The 18,778-nt window shown below is 46.7% G+C and overlaps 1 protein-coding gene across 6 annotated transcripts in view; it reads left to right on the plus strand.

Annotated features, from left to right (window-relative positions):
- TET3 (tet methylcytosine dioxygenase 3) overlaps nucleotides 1-18,778 on the plus strand; it is a 110,491-nt gene that overhangs the window by 61,658 nt on the left and 30,055 nt on the right. For all 6 annotated transcript variants that reach the window (XM_081017245.1, XM_081017246.1, XM_081017247.1 and 3 more), the window contains one exon: nucleotides 10,993-13,705. In XM_081017245.1, coding sequence (XP_080873371.1) covers nucleotides 10,993-13,705 — 2,713 coding nt within the window. The remainder of the gene's footprint in view (nucleotides 1-10,992; nucleotides 13,706-18,778) is intronic.

Raw genomic sequence — 18,778 nt, forward strand, 5'->3', positions numbered from 1 at the left:
TGACTCCCAGTATGTTTCCATGCACAATTCAAAGCGTTGGTGCTGACCTTTGAAGCCCTAAAAACCCAGTATACCTGAAGGAGTGTCTCCACCCCCATTGTTCAGCCCAGACTCTGAGGTCCAGCTCTGAGGGCCTACTGGCAGTTCCCTCACTCTGATTATGTGAAGCTACAGGGAGCCAGGCAGAGGGCCTTCTTGGTAGTGGTGCCCACCCTGTGGTACACCCTCCCATCAGATGTCAAGGAGATGAGTAATTATATAACCTTCAAGAGACATCTGAAGGCAGCCCTACAGTGGCCAGTTGCTCTCTCTTCCTCCCTGTGTGTGGTGGTGAGGATTGTGCTGAGAGAGAGAGATGGTGGCTGTTGTTGTCTGGGCCAGAGGGAGAAAGTGAGTAGCCAGTGAGCAGCAGCCATAGTGAATGGTGTGCCCCTTGCTGGGTTTGGGCCCTGGCAGGTACTGCCTAATGATACCAGTTGCTGGCAGGTTTGTTCCTGGAATAGTTCACCTACATGAACACCCCCATGACTTTTCTCGGAAGTCCTTGACACATAATAATAATCATATTTGGCACAGTTATTTGTCTCTGCATCCCACTGAAACCTTTAAAAAGTCCATGTAGCTGTAACCAATGGGCATTCTTTCCCTTCCTTGATCTCCTATCCCTTCCTTTGTCAAGTTTTAAATATATGTTCTGCAAGGTTAGGACCTGTTTTCTTTGCACAGTAACTTGGATGGTGTGGTATAAATAAAGTTGATCCCAAATAGCATTTTGGGTTCACAGGGTGGGAGAGAGGTTGGATTTGTACCTCATAAGAAGAGCCTGCTGGATGAAGCCAGTGGCCCATCTAGTCCAGCATCCTGTTCTCACAGTGGCCAACCAGATGCCTGTGAGAAACCCATGAGCAGGATTTGAGCACAAGAGCACTCTTCCCTCCTGCGGTTTCCGGCAACCGGAATTCAGAAGCACTGCTGCCTCCAGCTGTGGAGGCAGAGCATCGCCAACATTACTAATAGCTATTAATAGCCCTCCATCAATTTGTCCAGTGCTCTTTAAAAGCCATCTAAATCACTGGCCATCACTGCCTCCTGTGGGAGTGAGTTCCATAGTTTAACCATGTGCTTACTACTCCCAAAACCACATATCCTCATTCCTCTCTTGTCCCCTGGATAATCTTCTCTCAGCTCTCCTTCCTTCATACCCCAAAGGCCAACTCACAGCCCACCTTTTAAATCTGGCACCTACATGAATTGCTTCTCCGACCCAGTGAATAAGCTGCATGGAAAGAATTAGAAATATCAGCTCAGCTAGGATTTCTCCAGATTAATAATACTAGAACAATATGGTGGCTGAGGCAGCACAGTCAGGCAAACAAGCAAACAAACAATACTAGGTAGTTATATATTTTATTCTATTAATAAGTTTCTATACCACCCTTCACCCAAACTGGTCACAGAGTGGTTTACAAAAACAAACATAATAAATGGAAACATTAAAACATTCTCATAAATTCTAGAAGTAGCATAGTTAGAAACACCATAAAAATTACTTGACCCCATCAGCCACTGAAAGCCTGGTGAAAAATATGGAGTTTTGATCTGGTGTCTGAAAGAATACAAAGCTACACACCTCTGTGGTGAGGTCACTCCACCACCAAAAAGGTTGTCCCAGAGATGCCTACACCACATACCTTTTTTTATATAGGAAACACCAGGAGAGTCTCTCCCACTGATCTCAAAACGTGGCTTGTGTGATAGGGGAGAAGATTTTCTCTCAGATGTTTCTTCCCCAGGCTTAATCCGGGCTTTAAATGGCAACATAAGCACCTTGAATTGGGCCTGCTTGGCCTGGGAACTGAAGGAATCAAGCAAAACTAGGAATGGCAGGGAAAAAAGTTGTGGGCTGGACAGTTTGTAGCTGGTTGACTGGCCGAATCCAGAGTGCTCACTAATGGTTCCTTGTCATCCTGGAAAGAAGCGACAAGCGGGGTGCCGCAGAGTTCTGCCCTGAGCCCATTGTTGTTCAACGTCTTTATGAACAACTTGGGTTGTATTGTGGGGATGATCATCATATTTGCAATTGACACCAAACTAGGATGAGTAGCTAATGCTGCAGAAGACAGAATCAAGATTCAAGATGACTTTAACATATTGGAGAACTGGGACAAAACTAACAAAATGAATTTCAGTAGGAGCAAATGTAGGGTTCTACACTTAGACAGGAAGAACCAGTTGCACAGATATAAGATGGGGGACACCTGGCTTGCCAGTAGTTCATGTGAAAAGGATCTAGAGATCTTAATAGACCACACACTTAACTTGAGTCAACTGTGTGATTCAGCAGCAGAAAAAAAGCTAGCACTATTCTAGGCTGCATCAACAGAAGTCTAACGTCCAGATCAAGGGAAGTAATAGTACCACTGTATTCTGCCTTGGTTAGACCACACCTGGAATACTGTGTCCATTTCTGGGCACCACAATTTAAGAAGGATATTGACAAGCTGGAAGGTGTGCAGAGGATGTCGACCAAGATGATCAAGAGTCTGGAAACCAAGTCTTATGAGGAAGAATGGTATGTTTAGCCTGGAAAAAAGGAGACTGAGAGGAGATATGAGAGCCTTCTTCAAATATCTCAAGGGCTGTCACATGGAAGATGGAGCAAGCTTGTTTTATCCAATGGCATCAAGCTACAAGAAAGGAGATTCTGACTAAATATTAGGAAGGACTTTCTGACAGAGCTGTTCAACAGTGGAACAGACTCCCTCAGGAGGTTGTGGACTCTCCTTCCTTGGAGGTTTCTTTTGTTAAATTTTTTTTTTTTTATTAATTTTCAACAATTTAAACACAACACTACAAAAAACCAAAAAAGCACAATAAAACAATACAGTACCGTACAAAAAACACTACACAACACTAACACAAACAATTAACAAAACAAAACAAAAACCATTCAAAACACAATCCAATTTCAATATCTTATCTTTCATTCACATGTTTCCATGACCTCCTCACACCTCCCTTTTTGTTTTCCACTTCTATTAATTGTTTCAGCAATTCCTCTCCATCTTCCTCTATTTTCTATCCTATAATTATCTTAACACATTCTAACCTTATTTTTCCCTTTAATACCCTATTAATCTATCTATACCTAATTCCTTATAACATTTCTACTAAAGCCATATAACTTCATTCCAACATTTTTCTAACATTCATTAATTTTACAGTATTTCTGTAAGTAGTCTTTAAACTTTTTCCAATCTTCTTCCACCGATTCTTCTCCCTGGTCTCGGATTCTGCCAGTCATTTCTGCCAATTCCATGTAGTCCATCAGCTTCATCTGCCATTCTTCCTGTGTGGGTAAATCTTGTGTCTTCCAGTACTTCGCGATAAGTATTCTTGCTGCTGTTGTTGCATACATAAAAAAAGTTCTATCTTTCTTTAACACCAATTGGCCGACCATGCCCAGGGGAAAGGCCTCTGGTTTCTTCAAAAAAGTATATTTAAATATCTTTTTCATTTCGTTATAAATCATCTCCCAGAATGTCTTAATCCTTGGGCACGTCCACTAAAGGTGGAAAAATGTACCTTCAGTCTCATTACATTTCCAACATTTATTGTCGGGCAAATGGTATATTTTTGCAAGCTTGACTGGTGTCATGTACCACCTATAAATCATTTTCATTAAGTTTTCTCTTAAGGCATTACATGCCGTGAATTTCATACCCGTGGTCCATAACTGTTCCCAGTCAGCCATCATTATGTTATGCCCAACATCTTGTGCCCATTTAATCATAGCTGATTTCACCATTTCATCCTGAGTGTTCCATTTCAACAGCAAGTTATACATTCTTGACAAATTCTTAATTTTTGGATCCAACAATTCTGTTTCCAATTTTGATTTTTCCACCTGGAAACCAACTTTTTTGTCCTTGGTTTCTAAGCAGAGGTTGGGTGGCCACCTGTCATGGATTCTTTCGTTGAAATTCCTGCATTCCAGGGAGTGGGACTAGATGACCATTTATATCCTTTCCAATTCGATAATTCTATGATTCTTTGAATCATGAATACAGAGGGAAACCTTTCCTACATCTACACAGGCTCATTTCAGACATAGATCGGGGAACTTAACTTGATACACTGTGATAAAGGAACTGATAAACTATGGCTTGTGTTGGGTTGGTAAACCAGAATCAGAAACCAGTGTTTGAATTACGCTCACACTGTGGTTTGGTGTGGTGTCTGAATTGGAAAAGCAGCCATGGGACTGCTAAACAGAAGAGAGCAGACAATAATATATTCTATAGTAGATGATACATAACATATCACGTTCAAGGCACTGAACATACATTATCATGTTATGAAAACAGTGGTGTGAGGTAGAGATCTGTATTACTAGTCCTAGATGGCAGATGGTCAGGGCTCCACAGTATTTGACTGTGGGAGCCAAGCCACAAACTGCAGCTATCAGGATGCTGCTTTTCCACTGTCTTTGTATCTCTGCTCAGTGTCAGCCACTACGCTACCTCAGTTCTCTTACAGCTGAGATTTTCAACCTTTTTGAGTCCATGGCTCCTTGACCAACTACATTCTTTCTATGGCACCCCTATGGGGCTCAGGAGGCCAGTTGGGTCACCTCTTGCCTGCAGAGTGGGCAGCCTCTCACCCCTTTTCGAACACCCTCCCTTGTGGAGTGTTCCCTCAGCCTCCTCTCCTTGGGAGTCCTCCAGGCAGCCACTGCTGGCACCCTGGTCTCTGAGCTGCCCCCCCCCGCCCCAAAGAGAGGTGCCTCTTCACACTGCCCCTCAGAGGCCTGGGAAGCACCCCCTGGCCAGCCCCAGAGGCACCATTCGCCTGTGGAGCTTGTAGCCAGGGCTGCTGCAACAAACAGCTGCGCAAGCCTTTGGGAGGCAGAGATGCAGGAGAGCATCAGAGGAGGGAGGGAAGGAAAGAGGGACAGAGGCCAGTGTTGCCCACGGCACCCCAGACTATCATTCAAGACACCCCACGGTGCCACAGCACACTGGTTGAAAACCCCTGCCTTACAGCATCCTTCACCAACCTGGGATCCTGAAGATCTTTTGGACTACAACTTCCATCAATCCCAGCATCATATGGCCTTGGTGGCTGGGGCTGATGGGAACTGTAGTCCAAATTGTTGAAGGCTGCCCCACAACCTTAATTTTTGAACTGGGAATTAATCTACTAAGAGGAGTGAAACAAAGGGAGCATTTCTCTCCCAAAAAGTTTGTTCATTTGAGGAGCTGCTGAAGTTAACTGATGCCTTCTCTTTCTTTCCTGGTTACACACACAAAATACCATTCCTCTTTTGTTGCCCCTTTGTTGACTACTTTAGTTTCATGAATACCTTCTGGTGAGAGATTTTGTCAAAGACTTTTAGAAAGTCTAAACCTGCCTTATCAACTGAAACAGCCTTAGTTGCAAGGACATTGAAAGCCATGATAAACTTGATTAAAATTGTCAAAGGAAGGGAGAGGAGCCCAGGAATTTTACTCCTGAAATGTTTTAGGTTGGCTTTTTGGAACCTGAAATAGTTTTCCAGCACTTGATAGCTTCTCTGCAGCATAATCTTAACTTGGAAAATATTCAGTGGTTTTGCTTGTAGTTGTTTCATTTTCTTTTTTGGGGGAAAAATTATGCCTGTGCTTTGAAGTGATGGCTTTGAAGAGGGGTGTGCCTCCTCTGGGTCCTACCAACAAGTTTCTTTCTAATGAAATGGCTTTCAGATGTTTCTTGGCAATGTGTTTAGTGGACATAATAGACTGGTTGTATGACTGGTGCTGGAGTATTATAGTATGAAATTCAAAGGAGGAGCCATGGTCCTTCCTCCTAACCTTCAGGGCACTTGATCAATTGTGAATTTCCCCCACATGGTTTTTGCAGGAGAAACAAAAAGCAACTCATGGATCAGTTCAGCTTTTAGGATTCTGAAATAGGCTTTACTTAGGAAACTGCCTTGGTTGTCCTGATGATTATTTTCTTATTGGCTCAGAAACAAAACTGGTGACCAGTACAAGTTCAAGGTCTCTGAATATCTCAGCTGGTAGAGCATGAGACTCTTAATGCATAGGCAAGGGACAGTGAACCTCTTTGGAACCCAGTGAACCCAGCTGAAAGCTGTCTGTACTGCCAGGTGGTGTTTCATCTGGGCACATGTGGAGGAATGCTAAGCTACAAAGGGTCAAAGCCGCTGAAGCTGACTTTCCCATTATTTTCAATTCCACAGCATTAGGCCTCATCAATAGGTTGGGAGCAGGCTCTAATTGGCTGCAATATAACCTAGCAAGGAAGAAGCCTAGAACATTTCCTAGGTTAGAGACATATGTGGGGTTTGCAGGACAGGCACAGCCAGTGTTGTGGTCAACCAGACCACAACCCCCACCTTCCTGCCTGTGCACAAGCTACCCCAGTAAACACTGGCAGCCCTGCTTGTTTCAGGAATGCTGAGCAGCCTTTGCGAGAGGAGGGTTGAACAGCTGCTGTATCCTTGACCGACTTGGATGGAGCCCAGGCAGCTTCCAGACCTGCCTTATCTGCTCTCTGAGCAGGGCTGCGCTTCACATTGGCAAGAGCTCACACAGAGAGAGTGTGTGTGGGGTGTGTGTGCGTGTGCGCGCACACACACCTGTGAGTGGGTTTATGTGCAGGGTAGCAAAAGACTGGTTTACAAGACAACCACAGGCAGCTTCTCCAAGAAGAGGCTTGTTGGAGCTTGCCCACTCCACTGGCCTGTCAGTGCAGAGCACAAGTCGCTTAACAGGCTTCTGGCCTACAGTGGCGGCAGCAGCAGCACAGGAGAGTGAAGTAACAGTGGGAAATCTTGCAATCTTTGGAGAGCTTTCCCATGCTAAGTTAGAACTCCCAGACGGAGGATTTCTCAGGTCTTGGGCACACAGTTTCAGCACTCTGATACGTAACTCTCTTCTGTGGCTGCCTAGAAGTTACTGGGCCCAAGTTAATGTGTTAATGTTGGCTTAATGAGAGCCAGTGTGGTGCAACAGCTAGAGTGTTGGACTATGACCTGGGAGGCCAGGGTTCAAATCCCCACTTGGCCGTGAAGCTCACTGGGTGACCTTAGGCAGTCACTGTCTCTCAGCCTAATCTCAGGGCTGCGAGGATGAAATGGGGAGGAGGAGAACTATGTATGCCACTTTGAGCTCCTTGGAAGAAATGGTGGTATAGAAATGTAATATATAATATAAACTTACAAATCCTGAATGATTTGGGACCCAAATGATTTGGGATGGAGTGCCTCTTCCCATACTGACCAGTCCAGCCATGACTCATTGGTAGAGCATCTGCTTTGCATGCAGAAGACACCAAGTTCAATCTCTGGCTTCTCCAGGTAGGAAACATTCCCTGCCTGGGATCTTGCAGAGCCACTTCCAATCAGTGCAGACAAGACTGAGCTATTTGGGCCAATGGTTGTGTTCAGTATAAGGCAGTTTCCTATGTTCTTAAGGCTCTCAGTTCAGCAGGGGGGGCCCTTCTCTTTGCACACCAGCAAGTGTTGCTTGCTGTGTGGGGGTGCAGGATAGGCCCTTCTCCTTAATTCTTCTCCAGCTGTGGAACTCCCACCCCCTAGAGGCACAGATGGTCACATCACAGATGGGCTTCTGGCACCTAATCAAAACAAACCTCTGCAAATAAATACCCAGGTCTTGGAAGGTGTGGGGTGAGCTTTGCTTTGGTATTCTGGACACACAAGTGTTGTGCTTTGACCACTGCTTTTAACTGTGTTTTTTCTTAATTTACTGTTGCATTGTGTTGGAAACTGCTTTGGAGCTACATTGAGGGGAAAAGTGGTTTATAAATATTATAGCTAAAATAAATAATAGGCAGATTGGTACCCCAGGAAAAAAATCCTAATTTGGGAGGCGAATGGAGGGAGATAGGGATACAAAGATAGTAATAAATAAAATTATTGGTAAAGGAAGTTACCTATCACTTCCCCGCCAGCAGCTCCCATGCCCCATTTCAAATTGTTCAACCCCACAGCTCTTCAGAGAAGGCTTAGAATCATAGAATCTTCAAGTTTGAAGGGACCCAAGGGTCATCTAGTCCAACCCCCTGCAATGCAGGAATCTTAGCTAAAGCATCCATGACAGATGGCCATCTAACCTCTGTTTGAAAACCTCCAAGGAAGGAGAGTCCACCACCTCTCGTGGGAGTCTGTTCCACTGCTGAACAGCTCTTACTGTCAGAAGTTTTTTCCCGAATGTTTAGTCAGAATCTCCTTTCTTGCAACTTGAAGCCATTGCCTCGAGTCCTCCCCTCCAGAGCAGGAGAAAACAAGCATGCTCCTTCTTCCATGTGACAGCCCTTAAGATATTTGAAGATGTCTATCGTATCTCCTCTCAGTCTCCTATTTTCTAGGCTAAACATACCCAGCTCCTTCAAGCACTCCTCATAAGGCTTAGTTTCCAGACCCTTGATTATCTTGGTTGCCCTCCTCTGCACACGTTCCAGCTTGTCAACATCTTATTAAATTGTGGTGCCCAGGATTGGACACAGTATTCCAGGTGTGGTCTGACTAAGGCAGAATAGAGTGGTACTTTTACTTCCCGTGATCTGGACACTAGACTTCTGTTGATGCAGCCTAGAATAGCATTAGCTTTTTTTGCTGCTGCATCACACTGTTGACTCGTGTTATGCTTGTGATCCACCAGGGTAACAATGTATTATTATTTTTAACCTCTCTTGCAAGCCTGAGCTCATTCTGAGCTTTAGCCAGCCTGACTTCCCCCCCTGCAACTGTTGGCTACTCGTGTATACTCCTCCCTTGTGATTTCCCTTTTCTTCCATTTCTTATACATGCCCTTCTTAACTCCCAGCTCATCTGTAAGCTCCTGATGCAGCCACACCAGTTTCCTTAGATGTCTCCCACTTTTCTTTCTTGTTGATATAATCTGCATTTGGGCCTTCTCCTTTTAGAAACTCCCATCTTTCTTGGAATTCCTTCTCATTGAGTGTTTCTGACCATGGGATCACACCCAGTAGTTCCTTTAGCTTTTTGAAATTTGCCTTCTTAAAAGTACAGAGTGCATGTCCGACTACACTCAGTTTTCCCTTGCCTCTGTTTCCTGAAACCCAGGAGAACATGATCTCTCCTCCCAAGTTTCTCAGCACTTCCACTTCATCAGTTAGTTCCTCCCTGCTGGTGCTGTGGTTTAAACCACTGAGCCTCTTGGGCTTGCTGAACGGAAGGTTGATGGTTTGAATCTGCATGATGGGGTGAGCTCTTATTGCTCTGTCCCAGCTTCTGCCAACCTAGCAGCTCAAAAACACACCAGTGCAAGTAGATAAATAGGTACCGCCGCGGCAAGAAGGTAAATGGCATTTCCGTACGCTCAGTATGGCTTGGTGGTCTATAGCAGACACACACAGTAAGGTCACTGTTGTTTCTCTCTTCTACAATTTTTACCCATATACTCTCAATCTGCTTTTCATGCTCCAGGTCATGGATTTCTTCAGAAGTGTACACATCCTTTATATACAATGCTACTCCTGCTCCCTTCCTGTTTGGTCTATTCCTTTTGAACAGGCTTTAGGGATTGTAGGTGGCTGTAATGGAGAGAAGACAGTAAACTTTTCTTCCATAGACTTGCTTAAGTTAACATATCTTAGAACCTAAGAGCATATGCTGCATCAGGACAGTGGAACATCTAGACTAGCATCCTGTTCTCACAATGGCCAGCCTGTGGGAAACCCATAAGCAGGATTCAAGCACATGAGCATTGCTTCTTCCAACTGTAGAGGCAGAGTGAAGCTGTCATGGTTGTAACCATCGATAGCCCTTTCCTCCATGAATTTGTCTAATCCTCTTTTAAAGCTGCCTTGCTTGGTGGCCATCACTGCCTCCTGTGTCAGAGAGTTCCATAGTTTAACTCTGTGCTGTGTGAAGGAGGACATTCTTCTGTTTGCCCTGAAGCTTCCAACCTTCAGCTTCTCTGGATGTCCACAAGTACTAGTATTATGAGAGAGGGAAGAAAACTTTTCTCTATCACTTTCTTCATGCCATGAATAATTTTATAAACTGTCATGTCACATCTTACTTTCTCTAAATTAAAATGTCCCAAATGCTGCAAACTTTCATTGTAGGGGAGTCTTTGTATTGTAATGGTTTTTAACCAGAGTAGCAGTGGTGCTTAGGGCCATTTTGAATGGCTGTGAGGGGTCAAGGAAGCAGCCTTGAAGGCTTGTGTTAACTTGAATTAAAGGATATATTGACTAAGTATCTCTGTTTAAGGGATACAGTTAACACTATCAAAATGTTTCCCTAAAACAAGATACTTAGTCAGTATATTCTATTAGGCAACACTACTAAAATAACAGGCCTTTCTCCTATGTGTTCATATGGATGGTGCTACTTGCATAAAGCAATAGTGTATAAGGAAATGAATGTCAATTGAAGAATTCACCATATGTACAGCAATGGCCTTTCCTGGAATGATGAGATGGGGAAGCACCTACCTGGGTGCTGAATTTTCTGGCTGTTTATTTAGAGCACCACCTTGCTAGTTGAGAGGCTCCAGTTGGAAAAGTGAGAACCCAAGTGGCGCATACAGTAAGCCCACAACTTACAGAGGGGTTACGTTTTTGTTGTTGTTGTTTAGTCGTTTAGTCGTGCCTAACTCTTCGTGACCCCCTGGACCAGAGCACACCAGGCACTCCTGTCTTCCACTGCCTCCCGCAGCTTGGTCAAACTCATGTCTTGGTCAAACTCATGTTCGAGAACACTATCCAACCATCTCGTCCTCTGTCGTCCCCTTCTCCTTGTGCCCATAATCTTTCCCAACATCAAGGTTTGGAGATCACACCTAAAGCCAAAATTGCGAATAGTCAAAACTCATTGAGTTCATGGCGGGATTGCCAAAGCTCTCTGTCTGGGGCAACATCACCAAGATGCTGCTAGACTCTGGTTTGTTTGATCCACTAGAACTCATTATTTCTGTTTTTCTTCTGTTGTTTCAGACCGGTTTGGAGTGCAGTTCAGTTGATGGACCCAAAACAGGCCAAATGGAAGAAGGGCCATTTAGCCATGTTGAAGAAAGAAGGTTGAGCGAGGACCATATGCCTGGCCTGGCCAATGGAGGAGGATCCCAAGCCGCTGGAAGAGGGGCCATGCTGATGGAAACACCTTCATGGCTCAACAGCTCCTGCGCTGAGCAGAAAGCCAACTGGGAGAGGCTGCCATCTGCCCCAAGCCAGGGAGACTCCTCCAGCAATGCCAACTTGGAGGGTGCTCAGAACTTGGTGGATTTCTCGGCAGCAGCAGAAGCAGCCATGTCTTCACACGGGATGGTGCCTCTGCGGTCCCCTTCCTTGCTGAGCATGCAGCTCTATGAGAAATTCAACGCCGAGATGAATCGCAGCAGTGGGGTAGACCATGACCTGGCAGTGCCTCTTTCCAGCACCTGCTCTGGCAATGAGGACCTGACTGCTCTCAAAGCTGCTCTGAATTATGCAAAGCATGGCGTCAAACCACCCAACTGCAACTGCGATGGACCCGAGTGCCCAGACTACCTGGAGTGGCTTGAGAAGAAAATCAGATTGGCCACTGGAGAGGACCAGAGCTGCATCCCACAGCCTCTCAGCCAGGAACACCAACCCCCCTTAGACAATGGTGCTAATCATAAGCTGATGCCTGCTACAGAAGAGAAGGAGGCTCCGTGTTCCCTGGAGGCCCTCCCTCTTACGGAAAATGCACTGAATATTGCAAAGGAGAAGAACATCAGCCTCCAGACAGCCATTGCTATTGAAGCCCTCACACAGTTGTCAGCTGTTCTTCCTGAGCCAGCCCAAGAGACTCCTCCCCCTCCTCAGAGTCCCTTGCAAGCCATGGCATTCATCTCCAAGGAACAGCTGGAGCAGCCTTCCCGTTTCCCGGCACACAACCACCCCAACTCGGTGCTATCTGAATCCGGTGCTGAGCTGTACCAGAGCCAGGCCTCGAAATCATACATGAGCCACAACCTGCTCCAAGCTCCTGCATCATCAGCACCATCTTCCTGGCAGCAGGGAGCAAAGGTTGCTCAGGATATGGCCCCCTATTGCCTTGATCGCAACAATGGACACCTGGAGCCATCAGAGCTGTTCCCCAACTCCTCCACCCCGCAAAAAGTGGAGTTCCCCGAGCAGTGGGGTGATGAAGGCAAGCTGAAGAGCAGCCTATGGGGCCTGCATTCCAACACCCCTCCTTCTCCACTGGTGAGTGATCCCATGGCTGAGCTGGAGCAGCTACTGGGCAGCGCCACGGACTGCATCAAATCCGTGTTCAAGCGACCTGAAGCAATGCCCGGCAAAGCCAAAGCTGCCAAGCCAAAGCAGGAGCCATTCGCCCAGAAGGACGACAGCCCCAGCTACCCCAAGGCAGCCTCCTCCAGCCCACAGCTATCGCAGCTCCTGCAGGAGACGAGCTTCCACAAGAAGACCCAGAAGGCTCTGCAGCACCACCTCCACCATAAGCGCAGCCTTTTCGTGGACCAGAAGACACCTCCGGGAAGCCCCCAGGAGCAGATGCCAAACTGGTGGGCTCCCAGCACCCAGGCCCAGCCACCACCACTACCAAAGCCATCAGAAAAGCCTGTCAAGGAGAGGAAGAAGAAGGTCCAGCCTGATAAAAATACTCCAGCCAAGCCGCTGCGCAAGCAAGTCCAGATCAAGAGGTCCAAGCAGAAGGATGCTCAGCCCCTCTTCCTCCCTGTCAGCCAGATCAGCTTGGAAGGACTCCGCTCGGTTGCCACTCCAGAGCGTCCGAGCAAAGAGATGCCGCCTGAGCAGCTCCTGATCTCCAGCACCCCTCCCAGGCTCCTGCCCCCTCTTCCCATGCCAGCCAGCCCTGCAGAGCAGTCTCCATTGCAGAAGTTACTTGAAAACAGAAGCCCGGCTCCCAACACTCAGGAAACATGCTGTCCCAACCAGGAGGAGAGCCATTGCTACTACCCTGAGAACTCTGCATGCAACACGGCTTCCCTTGCCACTCCTGTGCCTGGCTTTGCCCCTTGCTCATCCTCTGTGGCCTGCAGCAACGGGCACGAGGAAGCCTTCCACAGGACTGCAAACCCCGCAGACCACCCTCTCTTCGCCCACAGTTCCATCGCGATGGATGACAAGCTGGAGGAGCTGATCAAGCAGTTTGAAGCGGAGTTTGGAGAAAATTTCAGCTTTCAGAATTCTGAGCTTCCTGCCCCACTGCTCCTCGGGGACGGGCCACTTTCAGCTCCCCACCCTCCTCCTCCTCCTCCTCCTTCTCCTCTGCCCCCATTGTCTTCTCTGAGCCATTCTCCAGAGCCCACGGTGGGCTTAGATGCAACTCTCCAGCCTCCGGCTAGCAAGGACTGCCCCCTTGGTGCTGCCAGTGCGGGTCACAAAATGTTACCCCTCTTGCCAGGGGCTGGGCAGCCTTTTGAAAACCCTTTTGCAGCTCGGTCCCCTAAGCAGATAAAAATCGAATCTTCTGGTGCTATTACCGTGGTGTCCACCACGTGCTTTTACTCTGATGAAAACCAAAACACAGATACCGCTTCCATGGAAGGGACACCAACCAAGGATAAAGTGCCGCTCATGCCTACTCTCAGTGGATTTCTGGAATCTCCCTTGAAGTACCTGGACACGCCAACCAAGAGCTTGCTGGACACGCCTGCCAAGCGCGCTCAAGCGGAGTTCCCGACTTGTGACTGCGTGGGTGAGTCATGTGATTTCCCTGCCCCCTTGTGTCTTGCAAAGGAATAATCTTGATTTCTAAAAAACCGAAAACAAGTGTTGCCTGAGGGTTGGTTTCAGAAGAGGGTGTTTGTGTCTGTGCTCGCGTGTGCACATGTGCGGAGTTGCATGGCATTTGCACTCTCCACATCAGGATTTTGAGCTCTTGCAAATAATGCTGAGGCTTTCTGTGTTAACTCTGGCACAAGTTTGAAACAAAAATGAATCTGCAGCACAGGTGTGAACCAGCCAGTATTGCCAGTCCCTTCTAAAAGATTACTTTTCACAAAACAACTAGCTGAGTCATTTTAACTGACTGCTCTTCTAGTAGGGTAATGGGGCCTAAACTACGTGTATCTAAGTGAGTGACCATCACCATACCTTGTAGCAGTGAGTTCCCTCAGTTAACTGTGCATGAAGTGAATAAGTGTTCCCTTTTCATCTTCTTCAGAAGCATGGGACTTGTTGCATTTAAGGAGTGCAGGGGCACCATTGCCACCATTGAGGAAGCTTTAAAGTTGTTTGCGCACAATAAGGAACTATAAGGCCATGTTGCCTGCACAGCATCTGATTGTAGGTGTGGGGTTAGCTGTATGGGAAAAGAGCCTTCAGCTGAGTACAGGTGAAGGGAAGGGCCCCATAGGGTTTTGAGCTGGCAGCTCTGCCCTTTCCATTGATGACCCCTGCAGCAGAGGTGCCAATTTGGGCCCCAGATTGTGGGTGCCCAGCGGCTCATGCACGACATGATGTCATTGAGTCACTTGCGTCACCATGTGACTCCCACTGCCTTGCCTCCGCTGGCTCTCTGGCGTAACAGCAGTGACTGGGACAGGGCCTCTGTGGGCCCCATGCAGATGGTGCCTATGTCATGCCATGTGATGTCACACGCGCAATGTTTTGGGTTGCCTTTGGGTTGCCTGGCTGGGCATCCGGGCCCCCCAAAGATGGCACCTTTGCCCTGCAGTGTGGTGGCTGTGAGCTGAATACACCACATGGAAAAGTCAGCTCTTTGTGCTGTGCACATCAGCTTTCTCCATATGGGGAAGAAATAATGCAGTAAGAGAGAAGGTAGCCAAGAGGAGTTTACTAAGGACTTAGGCCATCAGCTGCTGGTGATAAAACCAGACGGCGCTGCATGTCCATTATTGGTCGTTTGTCTGGATGGCTGCTGTCCAGCTGAGATTTGTTTTCTCTTTCTCTTGGCACTGGGCCACAAAGATGTGCTTGGAATAAAAATTAGAGTTGGGTGAGAAAAGGGCGATCGTGGGGGAAGCAGGAGTTCCTTTGTCCCTCAGAAACCTTCAAGTCAGCGACTTCCAACTTTGAAAGTGCTTTAACCCCTGTGGAAAGGAGCCTATGCCAACATGGCACACTCCCAGGGGGCCATATGGTGGGAATTGTAGTCCAAAACATCTGGAGGGCATCAGGTTGGCAAAGGCCAATGTAAAGTTTGTAGAGCACCAGCCATGGGCCAGATGTTGTACTGGGCAAGTTCTGAAATATCTCCAAACTCTCCTGCTATGGCTGCCACAATGTTTGAAGAAGCTGCACTTGGTGTGATCTCCACCAACACCATTCATTATGTAGCAGAGAATTCTGATGGTGGCCACAGGTCTCAGCCCACTTACTGGCCTTGCGTCAGTTGTAGCTAATGTTGGTCCCTTCAGATGTTGCTGAGCTGCAACTTCCATCACCCCAAACTTTTAACCAGGCTGCCTGGGGCTGATGGGAGTTGGGATCCAACAACATCTGGAAGGCCTAGCGTCAATCATCCCCGCCTTTCATAGATATAATATATAAATGATGTTGGTTTTCCTTTACCATGGCTATGTGTTTAGTTTGAATTCCTGCCCCATAGTGAAGTATCGGCTGCAATTCTGGGGTGTGGGGACCTGTGTGTGGTCAGGGCCCAACAAATTCATAAGCCAGCCTTCCTAAGCATGTTCAAAGTTATCTGTAAGTTACCAAGTGGCCAAAACTGGAATATATGGTGTTAAGCCTTCCAGCTAGTATCAGCAGCAGCAGCAGCAGCAAAAAAGCAATCTAGGATGCATGTTGCTACCATTGGCTGTGCTCAGTGGGGTTGACAGGAGCTGAAGCCCAACATCATCTGGAGGGCATCAGTTTGCCCATCCATTCTTTGCATAGAATCATAGAATTGTGGAGTTGGAAGGAATCCCAGGGGTCATCTAGTCCAACCCCTTGCAATGCAGGAATAACAGCTAATGAATCCCCGATAGATGGCCATCCAACCTCTGCTTAACAACCCCCCCCCCCAGTGAAGTGGAGTTCATTCCACTGTCAAACAGCTCTTACCTTCATAAAGTTCTTCCTAATGTTTAGTCAGAGTCTCCCTCCTTCTCATTTGAATCCATTGGTTCGGGTCCTGCCCTCTGGAGCAGCAGAAAACAAGCTTGTTTCCTCTTCTGTGTGACATTCCTTCAGATATATGAAGTTGGCTATCATAGCACCTCTCAGCTTGTCTCTTCTCCAGGCTAAACAGACCCAACTCCCTCAACCATTCTTCATAAGGTTTGGCTTCCAAACCCTTGATCATCTTGATCACCCTCTATGACTCAGCCAACCTCTCTGGCCTTCATGCTGTCTGCTCTTGTGAATATCTTTTGTTTGTATTTTTACATAGATTGATATCTTCCTCTGCCAGCTTCCTCTAGCAACCTCTCCAGGCAGTGATGCTTTCAGAAGTGCCATTGAAATTCCCTTCTCCAGCTGTTTACAGTGAGCCTATCTGTGTTATCCTGCTAAGTCTCTTGGGATATTTTGTTATACAGCAGGTCACACACCTTTAATTTGTTGGGGGAGTTGCTTTTCAGGTTAGACCTTCAGCCCGGCCCTGGACCCAGTCCAGTAAGGCTGTCCTTAGCTTCCCAACAGTATTAGCAGGCATAGGCAAACTTGGCCCTCCAGATGTTCTGAGACTACAATTCCCATCATCCCTGACCACTGGTCCTGTTAGCTAGGGATGATGGGAGTTGTAGTCCCAAAACATCTGGAGGGCCGAGTTTGCCTATGCCTGGTATTAGGCTCAGTTTTTTCCACCTGGAAAACAGGCATAGTTTCTTCCTTCCTCACTGTATTTTCAGAGGAGTAATGACCACTCATCAAGTTTTTCCCCTCAATCTGAAAAAAGGCTCAATGAAGGGATTTGATAATGAGTGACTGGTTGAATCAGGCTGTTAAGTAGCTATGTACCTGGTCGCCAATGGTGAGCAATAAATTTTTGCAAGTGACCAGTGAGTGGACCTGAGCCAATGCCAGTTGTTTTCTTTTAGGGTATATCTTACTAACTTAAGGACCTCTGGGCAGGTGGGCTTGCAACTTTTGTGGACTTGTTTGCAAAACAATTTTACTGTTTTAACAGTTATAAAGCCATCTTACATGTTGTTATGTCACTGATTAACTGATCTTTAGCTGGCCACTAATTGCTGAGATCAGGCCATTTGGTCAGCATAGACCAACCATGCTGACACCTTTGTATTTCCTGCCCTAGCAATGGAACTGGCCAAGATTTAAGGATTTCTGTTTTGGGTCTCTTGTTATTTTAAAATAGCTTGGCAACTGAGCCAAGTGTAGTCTGGCCGAAGCCAGTCTCCATCAGACTTCAAAGAAAAGACCAGCTGTGTTTACACCCGAGGGCAAATCCTAGCAGCCTGCAACAGTGGAGCAAGTCTCACCTTACTGGAGGGTTTGGTTGCTTTTTTGTTTGCTTGTTTCAAGAACAAATAAGGGAAGAAGGAGATGATGCTTCTCAATTCTGGAAAGGCAACACCATAGGTGCAGCTTCCAACAATTGCCACAAAGCTGAAATCATGCTGCACCTAGGTTGGTGGCTTTTGCTGAATTGGTTTTGATGAGAGCCAAACACCAGTGTTCTAAATTCCCAGGTAGGTACCAGGTGCATTTTGCTACTACACAGGTCCAATCACAACCAAGTGGAGAGTTTTGGGCACCAGGTTGGCAACTGAGCCAACTGACTTGCATGCAGTCCTCCATCATCAGTTCAAGGAAAGTAGGTGCAGGGCTGAGTACAGAGATATTTGACTGTGCTGCAGCCTCTCCGCAGGCCACCCAAAGGGAACTCACAAACCACTGTTTAAAAACCTCTGCCTTGTTCCATAGTTAATATCATTTCCATTTCGATTGTGTGTGTTTCTCCGTCTTGCATCCTGGGACAAGTGAATTGTTGTAAGAGCAAGCTACAGTCAAGCAATGTAGTTGAGTTCATAAACATGTAGAATTGTAGCATTGGAAAGGACCCCAAGGGTCATGCAGTCCAAGCTCCTGTGAATCAACATCTTCTTGTGGTGACCATAACATAGGTTTAAAGCGCCATTTAGTGCCCTGCTTATATATCTGAGTTTCTAACACCACCAAGCTTGATTCAGTCAGTTAGGATTGCAGTAGCCTTTGGTGTGATAGTTGGCTGAAAGGGACTGTGAATCCCCCAGGACCTGCTAGGGCTTGACAGCATGAACTGTCTTTTCCATTTACTCTCAGAGTCAAAGGTATGGAAGGTATCAAGTGGTAGTTTCCAGGGCTTTACCTGCGACTCTGCTAGCAGAATTGGGCCTTGGACTTGGACTTACACTTGCACTGTTGTTTCTGAGGGGAAGAGAGTGGCATAGCGGTGAACTCAACCCAAGGTGGGGACTCTTGTCTTTCCAGGTATGAAGTGATATGGTGTCCCAAAAGTCCACAAGCTCATAGAATCGTAGAGTTGGAAGGGACCTAAAGCGTTGTCTAGTCCAACCCCTTCAAGGCAGGAATCACAACAAAGAATCCGACAGATGGTGTTGGGTCACTGTTGCCAACTTGTGCATGAAATGGATGAGACAGAGTGGGCCAAAATCTGATCCATGGTCAGTGACCTTGGAACTCCATTTATGATAATAATAATACCTTTATTGTCAATGTACAACCTGTGTACAATGAAATTAACCAATTTAAGCTCTAGTCAGGCCTCCTCCAGCTGCTCTCCAGCTTTTTGGGGCTACAGCTCCCATTAGCACCAGCCAGCATGGGTTTGCCATTGTTC

This window comes from Podarcis pityusensis (assembly GCF_964106645.2).
Source record: "Podarcis pityusensis genome assembly, chromosome: 8".
NCBI lineage: Eukaryota > Metazoa > Chordata > Lepidosauria > Squamata > Lacertidae > Podarcis > Podarcis pityusensis.